The 14,343-nt window shown below is 37.5% G+C and overlaps 1 protein-coding gene across 1 annotated transcript in view; it reads right to left on the bottom strand.

Annotated features, from left to right (window-relative positions):
• Window positions 1–341: 341 nt before the first annotated feature.
• LOC106069236 (uncharacterized) overlaps window positions 342–14,343 on the bottom strand; it is a 49,508-nt gene continuing 35,506 nt past the window's right edge. Inside the window, exons 11-17 of the mRNA XM_056036588.1 lie at window positions 14,210–14,327; window positions 13,859–14,062; window positions 11,681–13,207; window positions 9,023–9,235; window positions 5,464–5,648; window positions 3,041–3,174; window positions 342–1,684 (exon numbers count right to left, since the gene is read on the bottom strand). Coding sequence (XP_055892563.1) covers window positions 1,437–1,684; window positions 3,041–3,174; window positions 5,464–5,648; window positions 9,023–9,235; window positions 11,681–13,207; window positions 13,859–14,062; window positions 14,210–14,327 — 2,629 coding nt within the window. The 3' untranslated portion in view covers window positions 342–1,436. The remainder of the gene's footprint in view (window positions 1,685–3,040; window positions 3,175–5,463; window positions 5,649–9,022; window positions 9,236–11,680; window positions 13,208–13,858; window positions 14,063–14,209; window positions 14,328–14,343) is intronic.

Raw genomic sequence — 14,343 nt, 5'->3', positions numbered from 1 at the left:
TTTTTTGTTTTGTTTTATAGAAGAGGGGGATTTAATTTCGGGGGGGGGGGGGGTTGAACCCCAAGAACCCCCCCCCCCCTGGCTACGCCCATGATAGGTCTAGTTCCTGACAGCCATTGTATGAAACTTGTATATGTCTAGTTCCTGACAGCCATTGTATGAAACTTGTATTGGTCTAGTTCCTGACAGCCATTGTATTAAACGTGTATAGCTCTAGGTCTAGTTCCTGACAGCCATTGTATGAAACTTGTATTGGTCTAGTTCTTGACAGCCTACATTAGTCAAAGACCTACCAGTAATTATAATTACACTTCAAATTAAAAAATAAAACAAACTCTACGTAATTTATATATTTTATTCCAAATCAAAAAGCTTCTGTAAGATTTTTATGTATGTCATAAAATAAAGAGCTAAAATATAGCCTTATAGACAAATAGTAGACACTTTTGTATGGTCTACTTTAAAAAGTCGTAAAAGCGGTACTAAAACTGTTGATTGTTTTTTAAAAATCTTAAACAGGTTAAATAACGAATCGAAGACATTGTCATTAGGTTAGAACACCATTTGAAGAATTAACAATCTAAACTTATAACATGTTTTGTTATAAACTGTTATCTTTACAGCAAAAGCGAGAAAAATGCCCGAAACTCTACAATATTTACAATTATTATCATTAATTCAAATAACCAATGACATGTCCCATTGTCAACACATAACCCAATTGGAGGCCCTAGACGAAGTGAATTTGGTGGCCCCAAATGAAATAGAAAAAAAAAAAACGAAAACGCTACAATTAAGCAATTGATTAAAAACCTAGTGTACTCCAACAAGAAAAGTTTCGCTATTCCTTCTCTAAAACAATTGTCTAGAATCCTGTGCGAGGCCCCAAGTGGCTGCCTAGTTTGCCTATGCATGAGGCTGTCCCTTTATAACCACAATGTATTGAAATGTATTATCTTTATTTATAAACTTATTTGAATTGAATTGCGATACTTGCACTTTTCCCAAGCAGTGTCCGAATTGCGATACTTGCACTTTTCCCAAGCAGTGTCCGATTTCATAAGGATCTACCTTCTTCATGCTTGATTTAAATGTTCTTAATGATACTAATACATCTGAAAGCATGCATTATTACGGTTTGAGAGTTGAAGTACTTTTATTCACTTTATTTTATTGCCATTTATTCTTATGCATTTATATATATGCATATTTTGCTTAAAGATATTTTTTTTTTGAAATATTTAGACCCTCTTTAAGGATAAGGCCCTGTGCATCTCCTGAGTATTGCGATGTGGTAAATCCGAGAGATGGCGCCATTTCGCCTCTATCTTTCATATTTGCGATATATTCATAATGCTCTGCGTGATACTTCTTGGACAGCACAGACATCATATAAAAAATTCGTATTAAAAACAACAAAATAATATTTTTTTTGTTCAATCAGCACCCATAGCCAAGTTGATCATGGTCCCTTGTCTTGACTCCTCACCAAAGCAGACGTGTTCGCCATCTTTCTCCAGCTCCCACTTCGACTTGACACTCGCCAAGGTGGAACCTGCAGGGACCAGCATCAACCTCATGGGGCAGGCATAACCCTTGACCCCTGCGAGGACCAAGCGACTGTCAGATGTAATGTATGCACTTGTAATAGGACTCTGAAATGTATGGCTGGCCACAAATTCACCTTGAAGATGTAATAAACACAAATGTTAGATATTAAATAATTGAATCACAATTAGAGATGCATAGCAACGGAGAGAGAGAGTGTTCTGGTGTAGAAGCCAGATTAAGGACATTTCACTCAGTGTCATAACAAAACAACATTTAAAAAAACAAGATTGCCAGTCAGTCAACCAACAAGATGGCAACAGCATATAGTGTATTCAGAAATACTAACAACCTTGACAGAGTGACAAAAATGCGATAATACTGAATATTATGCATTTTACTGCAAATACTGATGATATCAACAAAAAAAGTGCAGCAAAGATTACGATTACTTAGAAAAATGTCCTCATTTAATGTTAACGAAAGGCCTTAGCGATGTTTAATCATGCTCACATCTGCAAAATTTTAATTTTTAATATCACTGCTTGATATGGCAATCTGAACATTAAAAATAAAAATTAACTTCATAGAATCCTAAATGCTGCTGGTCAAGTCATTGGCAAAAAAAAAACCCATTTGGGCAGCTGTTTAAGAAAAACATTAATAAAAAAGCTACAAAAATAACTAGAAATAAAAAATCACCCTTTGGGTCAGGATTTTGTGATTTTACCACCACAAAAGAGATATAAGACACCGATAGCAAAGACAAACAGACACAAAATCTCTTTTGTTCCCCTGGCAATCAAATCATTAAATAAAAACTATCTGATATAAACTTTTCGCATATAAATTATGAGTCTAGTTTGAATGTATATTTTTGTTTTCTTTAGTTACAATGTCTTGTTTGGTGTAATGCACGAATTGTAAGACAACTTTTTGTATGGATAAAAAAGATTATTATTATTATTCCTATTTTAAAATTTTGAACAAACTATAAATTATTGCATTGCATTTGTATAACATGGTAAAACGAATGTAGCTTTCAGGAATCAAATCTATAATAAACCAAAGCATATCGTATCCTTCAGTTTATTCTAGCTGTTCTCCTCAGTCATGTTTTAGTGCAAGGCTTTTATCTCGGGGTTTAGTTTGTTGATGAAGTCCTACTTGAGGTCAGGGTTTTTATTAAGCTTCAACATCTACGCGCTTTGAATGTTTGCTTTCTTGGAGTCGCCTAGATTGTTTGGTGGACATTTTCAGCTTAGATAATATTAGACAATGATCATTCCAAAAGCTCGATCAGTATATAATATTAATGACTTTCAAATCCTGCCTGTCCAACAGTCTTAAAACGATAAACCATTGGTCCAGAGTCCAAACCCTGTAAGCTGCCATCCTCATGTCGAACTGCAGTAGGTTTGTGATAGTATGTAACAATATTTGTTTCATAACACAAGAAATTTAGACCCGCCATTCCTGCTAAATATTTTACCTTGTTCCAGGTCCCAAAGACATAATGTATAAGAACTGATGGAGCCATCTTGTCTGCAGTAGGTCAAGCAGGACTTACCACTGGGAGTTATAACTAAAGTATCGATGCTTAGTTTTGGACCTTCCATCACAAATCTGAAATTCAGAAACAACAAGAAAATATAAAAAAATACTTAAAAAAACAAAGCTAATATTCAGTGTAGTTGTATTAATCAGTTTGGATCAGTCGTGTAATTAAATTTGTAATAGATCTATATAGTTCGTCCATCGTGGTTCGATGATGACCACTTTGTCATCCAGGGGGCTGAGGGCTTTGCACTGGGGTTTTATGCCTCCTCGTGTGGCTGGTGAGACCTATGTGAGCCCGGAATGTTCGGCTGCACACTGGGCAGGTTATTCCAGCTGGAGCTAGTATCGTTTGTCTTGCTTTTCTTTTCTGGCGTTTTTCTTCTGCCTGCGTTGTTCTTTTTTCCTCAGCAACCTGTGCGCCAGTTTTCACAGCGTGACGCCATGATGCTCTGTCGTGTGCCTCTGTCTCCCAGGTGCCAGGGTCTATGCTGAACGCCTTCAGAGAAGCTTTGAGGGTGTCCCTGAAGCGCTTTCTTTGCCCACCTTGCGAGCGCTTTCCTTCGCTTAGTTGGCCATACAAGAGTCGTTTTGGGATGCGGTGGTCTTCCATTCTGTAGACGTGACCTGCCCATCGCAGCTGGGACTGCATCAGGATTGTGTGGATGCTTTGCAGACACGCTCTTCGAAGGACTTCTGTATCTGGTATTTTGTCTTGCCATTTGCCATTTAGTATTTTTCTCAGACATGTCATGTGGAAGCGGTTTAGTCTCTTTGCAGGTTTACTGTACACTGTCCATGTTTCTGAGGCATAGAGCAATGTAGGGAGGATGACGGCTCTATAGACCCCTAGCTTGGTGTTTGTGGTGATACCACGTCTGTTCCAGACATTTGTAGACAGTCTGCCATAGGATGCACTGGCCTTGGCGATACGCAGGTCGATTTCACTATCGATTTTTCCATTTCTGGAGAGTGTGCTGCCAAGATATGTGAATTTGTCCACTGCGTTTATATCCTGTCCATTTATAGTAATGCTTGGATCCGAGTACGGTTAGATCTAGACTAACAATAATTAGAAATATTTTAACCAATTGTTTTTGTTTAGTGCTATACGCTATTATCCTATCACTTGTCTGGACCAGAAGGGGGTGGGGAGAGAAAGAAGTGGTAAATGCTACCCTGATCGCTTTTTAAATGCATTTATTAAAAAAAAGTTGAAAGACCTGAATTCGAACTCGAGGGCTCAAGCCAACACACTAACCACCGTGTCAGCAAATCGCTAATGAAAATAGAAGGTTTTATAGTTTTCCATTGTTAGCTTCAACCTTTAAAGCGGCCACCTACAAAATATAAAGGGGGCTAATTCAAATTATACTATCACATCAGTCAAGTACAATTTCTTCCCCTTGTTCGATACCAAATGCAATAATTGATTACCAACAGTTAATTAACTAATTGGTAATATTATTATTATTAATTTTTTTACATTGATTCTTATTTTGTCAAATAAAAAAAATTACATTGTAAAATTTTAGATTGATCCGAAATTGGGTGTGGGAGAAATAACGTTATTCAAACTTTTTAACACACAGACAGAGTGAGTTGATATAAGCTTTGTAAACAGTATTGAAAAAGAAAAGATACATTAAATCACACGATAGAAAATGTATGTTTAACTAAAGAAAACTTTCGTACATGACTTTCTAAAATAAAACACTTTACATCACTATAAAATAGACGTTTCCCCCCTTACCAATCCATGTTAACACTGTCATGAAATGTGCAAGTCTGAAGAGAGCATCAGAATATACATGCTGTTGTATTCGTTTGACCAAACTGAACGTACCATCCAGGAATAAGGGCTTGAAGATATATTCATGACAATAAACTTGACATAGAGATGTCTGGCACACGAGCCTCTGGCTGCACTACTTCGAAAAAAAGCTGGAAACCAAGCCTCTGCGACTTTATCTAGCACTGTGAGCGGAGATTTCGAAGGGCCGCATCGCGTCAATGGTTTGATGTGGCCAGCAGGACGTGGATTAGACATCTCTTTTTTTTCTTCAGTTGATTTTTAATTTAGTAGTGCCATTGATGTAGTTAATCAACAATCTACATCATTAATGCTCGTTGCTAACATGACAGATACCTTCTTTTTTTTACTCTATCCTTACTAAGTATCACATTGCTATAAACACAAAGCAAACACTGAAAATGTTGTTTCTGTACTGCATACTAAACACTAAGCTATTAAAAGAAAATTTAGCTGGCAATTTGATGTCATAGAATTGGTGTATGATACTCATTCATCCATATATCACTTTCAACAAATACTCGGCAAATGCCATTTTAACTCACTTATGGTCACCTGACACTATGTCCCAGACAGACAGTTGACCAGTGTCTAGTGCCACCACTGCAGCCAGACTTTTAGAAGCTATGGCTAATGCAGTACAGGAAGCTTCTGTCTTAAATTTTTTGTAGAGCTGTCCAGTGTTAAGGTCACAGAGAGCCACAAAACCAGACTCTGAACTGTTCACTTCCTGTGGGAGTTGAAAAGAGACATTGTTCATGTGCATGCTGTATAGATTACATTCACAACCATTGCTCGCAACGTTCCCCCCCCCCCCCCCCAAAAAAAAAAAGCTTATTGGCATGTTTTTCAGTGCAGCGCTGCTCCTAATAGGGTTTGTTGGACTAGTCCGTTTCGTTTCTTTGATTAAAAAGTATTGGGCCGGAAGTCGCTTTTTTCCCGAATTATCTTTGTATTTTTCAGTTCTCTCTTTAAATTAAACTGACATTATTATGCTATAATTTTAAGTGTACCTGATAGAGAAAAAAATTCTGCACAAAAATACGGGTCGTTGGGATATAACCCGATAGAGGCTAATTAAAGAAAAGACCTGAAACTAGCGCGTGAAACTACACATTTACAGTACTTTATTTGATGAGTATTTTACCCAAGATCTGTGTTGTTTTTTTAGGACTAGCTTATTTCATGTACCCGGCATTTTCCGATACACAATTTCATACACAAAATAATTGTTGAAAAAATTGTAGTGATTTTAAACTTTAAATGATTACTTAAAAAGGTGTTACTCTAATCAATTTCGAATATTATTTTGTTATGAATGTCACTGTTTATTTTGTGTCTGTTCTAGTTTCTTAAATTTTTCTTAAGTAAAGGGGTCGTTTTTCTCCTAATGGGTATACCTGATTTCTCCAAGCAGCCTTTGTAAAATATTGGTCCTAAATAATGCTATGTTTATAAACGAAAAATCGCATGGCTGCATTATGATGAATGTACGTGTTAGTTCAATATATTTTATATTACTAGGTAACTATAAATAACCGCATAAATAGAAATAAGTTGTTTTTTTTCTGTTAGATAAAGTCATATGGTAAATTTTGTTTATATCCTAATTCTAAAAAGGAATAATAATAGAATTATACAGTAAAAATAATCACTAAGTTTTTCTTTTAATAGTTTTGAAAGTCTGAGTTTGTGTTTTTGCAGATGTACACAAGCTACAGTATGAGTCAGTCCATCTCTTCTAATTGTTTAGAAATGAGTGTAAAAATGTAGGCATCGATATTTTTAGCCTAAATTAAAGAAGTTACAAACTTCAAACAAGTAATATATTGCCTCTTCCATAAAACTTTGTACTTAAAAAATAAATTTATCCAATGCTCGAAATCCTGCTTGTATGCTTAGGCCCTATTTAAATCGATCCAGTATCAATGTATTAAGTAGCAATAACCCCGCAAAAAAAATAAATTAGACATCATTCGCAATTTTATTATTAGGTCTAGGCATTGAAAAGTAAATCTATTAATAAACTATAATAGATCTAATTCTAAGTACTAACTTATTAAATAAGTCATTATAAGTAGAAGTATTATAATGAATATTGTATAGATCTAGATTGACTAGATTATAGATAGATCTATAGATAGATCTCTAGTTTAGTAGATTAAGTATAGAGTATAGTAACGTATAACAGTATTATTAGATCTATGTCTTATGTGTATATCTAATAATCTAATAATTAAACAACTTTAGTCTTTATTAATATCTAAACTTTTTTCTAATAAAAACTGACTATAGGCATAGCATAGGCTAGACTCGGCAATCTAGTCTCAAGATAGAATCTATACTATTACTAGATCTATTCGATTTTTATATATAGATCTAGACTAGAATTAGATTATAGATCTAAATATACTAATGGAGAGATGATATGAGGTGTTAGCAAATAGCGTTGCACAAGAAACAAACCTGGGTTTTTCTAAACTCTAATACTTGGTATGTAATAATAAAACAGCACCTACCTAAATAAATCGTAACTAGCAATCAAAAACCTATATTTATTGTAGTATATATAGGTCTGTGGTTGTATTTTATATAGCCTTCGTAACTTTTTCTATAGAGAAATGACTTTTGTAATTTCTTTTACTGAAAATTGGGCTATTCGCGTCTGACACATATATAATTTTTATGTTCAGCAACAAACCCTATTGTATAATCTGCAGTTTACTTAAACACATTAATATACGAATACTTCAAATATCTGCCAAGTCGAAATCTGTCTGGGTGGAATCTTGAACACGTTATTTCTACTCCCCATTCTTGGACCAAGTCGAAATCTGTCTGGGTGGAATCTTGAACACGTTATTTCTACTCCCCATTCTTGGACCAAGTCGAAATCTGTCTGGGTGGAATCTTGAACACGTTATTTCTACTCCCCATTCTTGGACCAAGTCGAAATCTGTCTGGGTGGAATCTTGAACACGTTATTTCTACTCCCCATTCTTGGACCAAGTCGAAATCTGTCTGGGTGGAATCTTGAACACGTTATTTCTACTCCCCATTCTTGGACCAAGTCGAAACTTTGCACAATTATCGATTGTCAATGACAACACATAAATCAATAAAGAATTTAAATAAATTTTAAAAAAGGCTAGATCATAGACTATATATATAAAGTGGCGTCACTAGGGGGTGCGGAGGTGCGATACGCACCGGGTGACACCCGTTATGGGTCTGACACCCAAGTAAAAAAAATGCAATGTCTTCGATTCCGAAGATTTAGGATGAGTGCAGTGTTTCACATGAGTACGCTAACCCAGTTAACTAGATAAATTCTATTAAACAATTAGACAATTTAATAGACACTCATTTTATAAGTGTTCAACAATAAAAAAAAAAGTAGGTAATTATAAACTATATATGTATTACGGCTCAACAAACAAACGAAAAAAAAATTAAAAAGGTGGGGCCTGCAGGGGGGGGGGTCACCCTGAGCTGACCGCACCGGATGACACCCACCCTAGTGACGCCACTGTATATATAGTCTATGGGCTAGATCTAGTAAAATCATTTGCATGAATGAGTCAAAATAATTTATGAGATTTTACTCAAGATAAGCTTTCTGTTTTTTAAAGTATTTAAAAATTTATACTTGTTTTTTTTTTAGCCCCCAACAGCTTTTTACATACACACTCTCACCCATACAAAAGATAAAATGCATTTCCTTTGTCTCCTTCTGTGTAATAGTTTGGGAATGACACTAACTTCTACTGTTGGATATAGCCTTAACACCAATAAACATTTTTCCGGCCCGCCCATAAGTTGTGGCCCGTAAGGTTGAAAATGTTTCCTCTTTGATGCTATCAAGTCTATTTTAATTAATAGCAGTCTTTAGGATTGCAGAGCAATAGACATTTAATTCAATAAAACAATGCACAGAACATCGCAAAAGCACAATACATACAAGTGTATCCATCTCATCCCAAAAGTTCAATAGTAAAGAAAGTCAAGAAGTTCTGACGCAAGTGTATCCATCTCATCCCAAAAATTCAATAGTAAAGAAAGTCAAGAAGTTCTGATTGGATGGTATCTAAGGGTTATACTCACTCTACAAACACATATCAGGTAGTGACCGTCAGGTGATATGTCCGCCAGATGGGTCAGGAACTCGTGCTGTGGTACTCGGATGTCATGGAGAAGCTTACAGTGCTCCAGGCTCCAGACCAGAAGCGGGAAAGGTTTCTGTGTTTCGTCCCCACACACAAGAGTGCTGCCGTCAGCACTCAGGATTAGACTGTCCAGAAACCGGGCCTCACCTGCCTGACAACGGAAACTGAGTTACACACACAAGTCTGTAGGTCTGTAGTTTGTTTAAGAAACCAAAGAACTTTCATAATGTTCTGTAATAAGTAACACATGGGTTCATACAGCGAGTTACGTTAGTGAGAGACACTTTGTGGCTAACCCAGTAACCAACCGTTTCAAAATAATGTTTGGTACCCACTAAAGGCGAGTGAACCCTTAACAAGTTCTTTTTTATGAATTGAAAGTTCGACGTTTGACTATAATAAAGAAATGAAAGAATGTAAAATGTCCATTAAATACTCAAAATGAAAAGCAGTTACATGGAAGGGGTGGACTTATTTATCATTGGTCTAAAATTGAATAATTAACCAATAGAATTTCCATTTGACTAAAGTTAGCCTACAGCAATAGCGTTTTCTTTCTAGAAAATTGGCAGAAATAAGAAACTGTTTGCTTCTAAAAACTATATCCACTGTTAGGTCTAATTTGTATCCAGTGCCGGATTTAAGCCTACCTATAGGCTCACAAGAAATATTTAGAACTTGGCCCAAAATAAGTATATAGCAATAACATAATATCTGGACTTAAAAAGGGCCCCAAAAGAGCCCCATATCTCAAATACCTTAGGGCCTTCTGAAGTCTAATTACGGCACTATTGGCATCTCGGTCTATATTATGTTAAGGATATTGAATAAAGAACATGCTACACTCTGGGAGCCTACCTTGGAATTATTGTTCACTGTTTATTTACAAATCTGAATCTTATCTTATAAATTAAAGACGTTCTGTGAAAACAGCAGATTATTACGCACGTTAATTAGAGACTTAGGCCTAAACTCTGTTAAGTCATTGGTTTTCCTGGCTGATTCCGTTTCATGCTCTAATATATGGCTCCTTTTGTCTCGAAAGGCAATGGATGCGCCCAAGTGAGTCACTGGTTTTGGCTTAATCTTGAGACGGGGCAGAATCTGGTGTGGCTAATCAAGCCAATTCTAGAACGGCAGACTTTGCCACAATTTGTACATGTGTATGCCTCTGATTTAGGGCTAGCAGACAGGGCAGCTTTCTTTTTTTCCCTCTTGATTAAAGCCGCTTCAATTCTTTTGTTCTCAGCAAGGGTTGTCCCAGCACGCACAGTCTGTCTCCATGCACTCCGGTCTTTGGCTATGTTTTCCCACATACTTTCACTGATGCCTGAGGCTCTCATGTCTCGCTTGCAGACATCTCTATATGTTAGTCTTGGGCGGCCCTTGGGTCTGACTCCTTCCACAAGCTCAGCATATAAGATATCTTTCGGGATTCTACCATCTGGCATGCGGGTGACATGTCCGAGCCAGCGTAATCTTCTTTGTGTCAGGAGAGCATACATGCTGTTCATATTGGCCAATCTCAAAACTTCCTGATTGGAGACATGGTCCCTCCAAGAGATGCCCATTATGCGTCTCAGGCAGCGCAAGTGGAAACTATTCAATCTGTGCTCTTGGTACATGTATGTTGACCAGCTTTCACTGCCATAAAGGAGAGTGCTCACAACACAGGCGTTGCAGACTAGGATTTTGGTCGCTGTGGTCAATTTACCATTTTCCCAGACGCGCTTGGAGAGTTTTGCCAATGCTGTGGTAGCTTTTCCTATCCTTTTTGTCAGCTCGATGTCTAAGTCTAGGTTACTGACAATTGTTGAACCCAAGTAGGTAAATTCCTGCACCACTGAAAGGGTGTGGTTCCCAATTTGTATTATAGGTATTTCTGCGACGTCTTGTGCCAGGATTTCGGTCTTGGAGAGACTTATAGTAAGGCTAAATTCTTGACAAGCAGCTGCTAAGGCGTTCACTAGCTTCTGTAGACCTCCTTGTGAGTGAGATACGAGTGCCGCGTCATCGGCAAACAGCAGCTCCCTTATCAAGATACGACGCCTTTTCGTTTTGGCTTTAAGACGTGCCAGGTTAAAGAGCCTTCCATCGGATCTGCTATGGATGTATATTCCGTCTTCCAGGGATTTAAAAGCACTGGATAGTACGACTGAGAAGAAGATGCACGTTAATTAGAGACTTAGGCCTAAACTCTGTTAAGTCATTGGTTTTCCTGGCTGATTCCGTTTCATGCTCTAATAGTACTGATCTAAACAAGTAATTACATTTCCGAGTCCTTGATTAAATATATTTTAGCAGGAACTTTAGTGTTTAACGCTATTATGCGTATTGTTTCATATGCTATACTTATATAGAAGAAATTACTTAAAGCTTAATTTGGGTAAACAATAAATAACATTTTTTGCGGCATCATATGTTTTGCGAATACATAAATTATACATTCAATATTCTAAATCCAGACATCAAACGATTTACATAGGATTCAGACTTCAGCTAAGTGTAGACCTTTAGAGATAGAAACATAGAGAACAAAGAAATAGCTCTAATAGTAATAGCATACAGAGTCACAAACAAAGTCGTTTAGAAATACCTTAAAAGATGCCACAATACTGTCGGTCTCAATATTCAAAATGTTCACCACCATTCTATCCCGAGACAGAACCACGACTCTGTTCTTATTCTGCAACCCGAAAAAAGGCTTCATTAAGTTCAGAACACCCCTTAGTTTGGAAACAATTTTGCCTTCGTCCAAATCCATCACGTAGAGCTCCCTATTACACAGAACAACAGCTTTGGGAAAGTCCAACATCACAAGAGACTGAGGGGAGTCGGCTCCAGTTAATGTTCGAACACAAACGTTAGTAACAGTGTTGAAGATTTTGATTTCCCCTTCCGACCTGAGCACTGCCGCCACATGAACATCTCCTGCCACGGGGACAATGGCGTCAATCACTGGTGGGGAAAGAAACGTGTTATTGTAAGATGGTGGTAAGATCTCATCCAGAAGATGCAGAAGCGATCTCGACGGATTAGTCAGACAGGCATAAAACTTGACTAGTCCGTTATTTTTAACGTTCAAAGCATTGGAGCTCTCTTCTTCGGAGCTGCTGGTCTTGTTAGTCAGAAGAGGCTTGAGATATTTATAGATTTCCCTACAGTCAACATGAAGAATGCTAGAGTTCAACACTATCGCCTGCTGCATCTGCTGGATAACCTTCGTCGAGGATGTCTCCATAGACTTGGCTAGTTCCAGATCGCAGACCACCTGCAGGACGGACACGGCCTCCAGCTTGCATTGCACCCAGGGCAGGTGAAATATGCACTTTTCTAGAGCGACAGCATTCTTGGTTTTGCTCCTTACCAGGTGAAATGGGAGGCACATAAACTTTCGAACATTAAAGTGATGTCCATACTGGTCAGGCTGAGAAATAATGAAGCGGTCCTGGAGGAGCTCGATTTCCTCTTCAGGGTCTGGAAACGGTTTCTTTTTGTTTGACCAACGGCCTTGGAAGTGGTCGCTCAGCTCCCTGTGCAAAATTGTGCTCGTGACAGGGCTACTGATGTATCTGTTAGTGGCACTTTTCCTCAAGCAGTTGCTGCTCCAAGTGTAAAGAAGGAAGTCTCGTGATTGGAAGATGCTTAGAAACGGGATCAGATAGTTGGAAGCAAAACTCCATAAGATGGTCGGAGATCTGTGAATGGGTGGATCGTTGACATCCGAGTACACGGACAACAGAACGGAGTCGTTGACGGAGAGCAAGTCCAGCATTTCCCAGGGCGCTATCCCCCCTAAGGAGCCAGTCAGATAAGCCATCATGGCCGTGAAGCAGTCGGATGGAACGATCTTTTCGAGTGTCTCAAACACCTGGTCGAGGATGCCTTCAAGCGTTGTTGGGAGAGTTTCATTGCTCACTTCTGTCAGCCCTCGCCAGGTCACAGCTAGTCTAGACATCATGATGGCATACATAGGAAGTGGGCAGCTCTGAATAGAAGAGATGACCAGAGCCTTCTGAGAATCGGTTAAACTTCTTCTACTCCTGGCCATTTGACTGTTGAACAATTCCATTACGACTTCGTGTTCCCAATCAACAGCTTTGACGTAAAACGCATCTTTCATCTGGAACACATGATTAACAAGCAAATTAGACAAAACATATATATATATATATATATATATATATATATATATACATATATAAAGCTTATCTTAGGGGAAGCACTTACTTCTGTATCTCTCAATATATATTGTTATTTCCATTATTCGATATAAAAAATAAATTACCAATAATTAAATATTGACTAATTGGTTCATTTTTTAAATTGATTTATGTTTCGTTAGTAACAATAAATGATTGTTTTAAGTTTCAACTTGATCCCACAATGGCATGGAAGAAATAATGAGTACAATTATCTAAGAGGACCAAACCCTATATATTTAGCCATATCTGTGAATACTTAAGGATTAATCTCTCTTGTTGGTATCAAACAAAATAATAAATTACCAGTAATTACTTGACTAATTAGTTAATTTTTTTGCCATTCATACCATGTCTATGCCAATAAATAATTGCGTAAAGTTTCAACATGATCCGAGAATGGGTGTGCGAGAAATAGCGTGTACAAACGTTTTACCAAAAAAGACAGAGTGAGTTGATATAAGCTTGATAAAAATATAACCTCAATTAAAACATTGATAAAATAGGGTTGTACTTGTTGAACTGCAATCGCATACGCGCAAAGACAGACCTACATATAACTACAGAATCACCTTTGCTCGCAACCCTCTAGCAGCGTCCACATCGGAAGTCAGAATAAGTAGTTTTGTGGTGACCGGAAGCATTTCTGACAAAACCATTATATCCAGCTCCTTCATCTGACCAGACAACAATGACAACCCTTCCAATATTATCAACATCGGAAGTTGTTTGGAGCTTCTAAAGACAATGTCCTTCAGTAAACTTTCTATCAGGGGCTATATCAAAAAAATAAACATGTTCAATTAAATAGTCTATTTTATACACATCGGGATAACTCGGAAGAAAGGGGAAGCAATGTTAAAAGTGCAACTAATATTCTAATTATTTTGTTTTGTCTAGACGTGCAACGGTAATGATGTTACCTCCTTTGTTTCCTCCTGTCCTCTGAGGGGGTTAAGCCCAAGCATGACGTCTAACTGCTGTTTGATGGATAGCAAAGTGGCCAGAAGGGAGTTACTGTCAGGGCTTATTCCAATAAATCTATAAACATGAAAGA

Source organism: Biomphalaria glabrata, chromosome 7 (genome assembly GCF_947242115.1).
Source record: "Biomphalaria glabrata chromosome 7, xgBioGlab47.1, whole genome shotgun sequence".
NCBI classification, from domain to species: domain Eukaryota; kingdom Metazoa; phylum Mollusca; class Gastropoda; family Planorbidae; genus Biomphalaria; species Biomphalaria glabrata.
The sequence above is the reverse complement of the archived record's forward strand: the minus strand, read 5'-3'. Positions and strand labels throughout refer to the sequence as shown.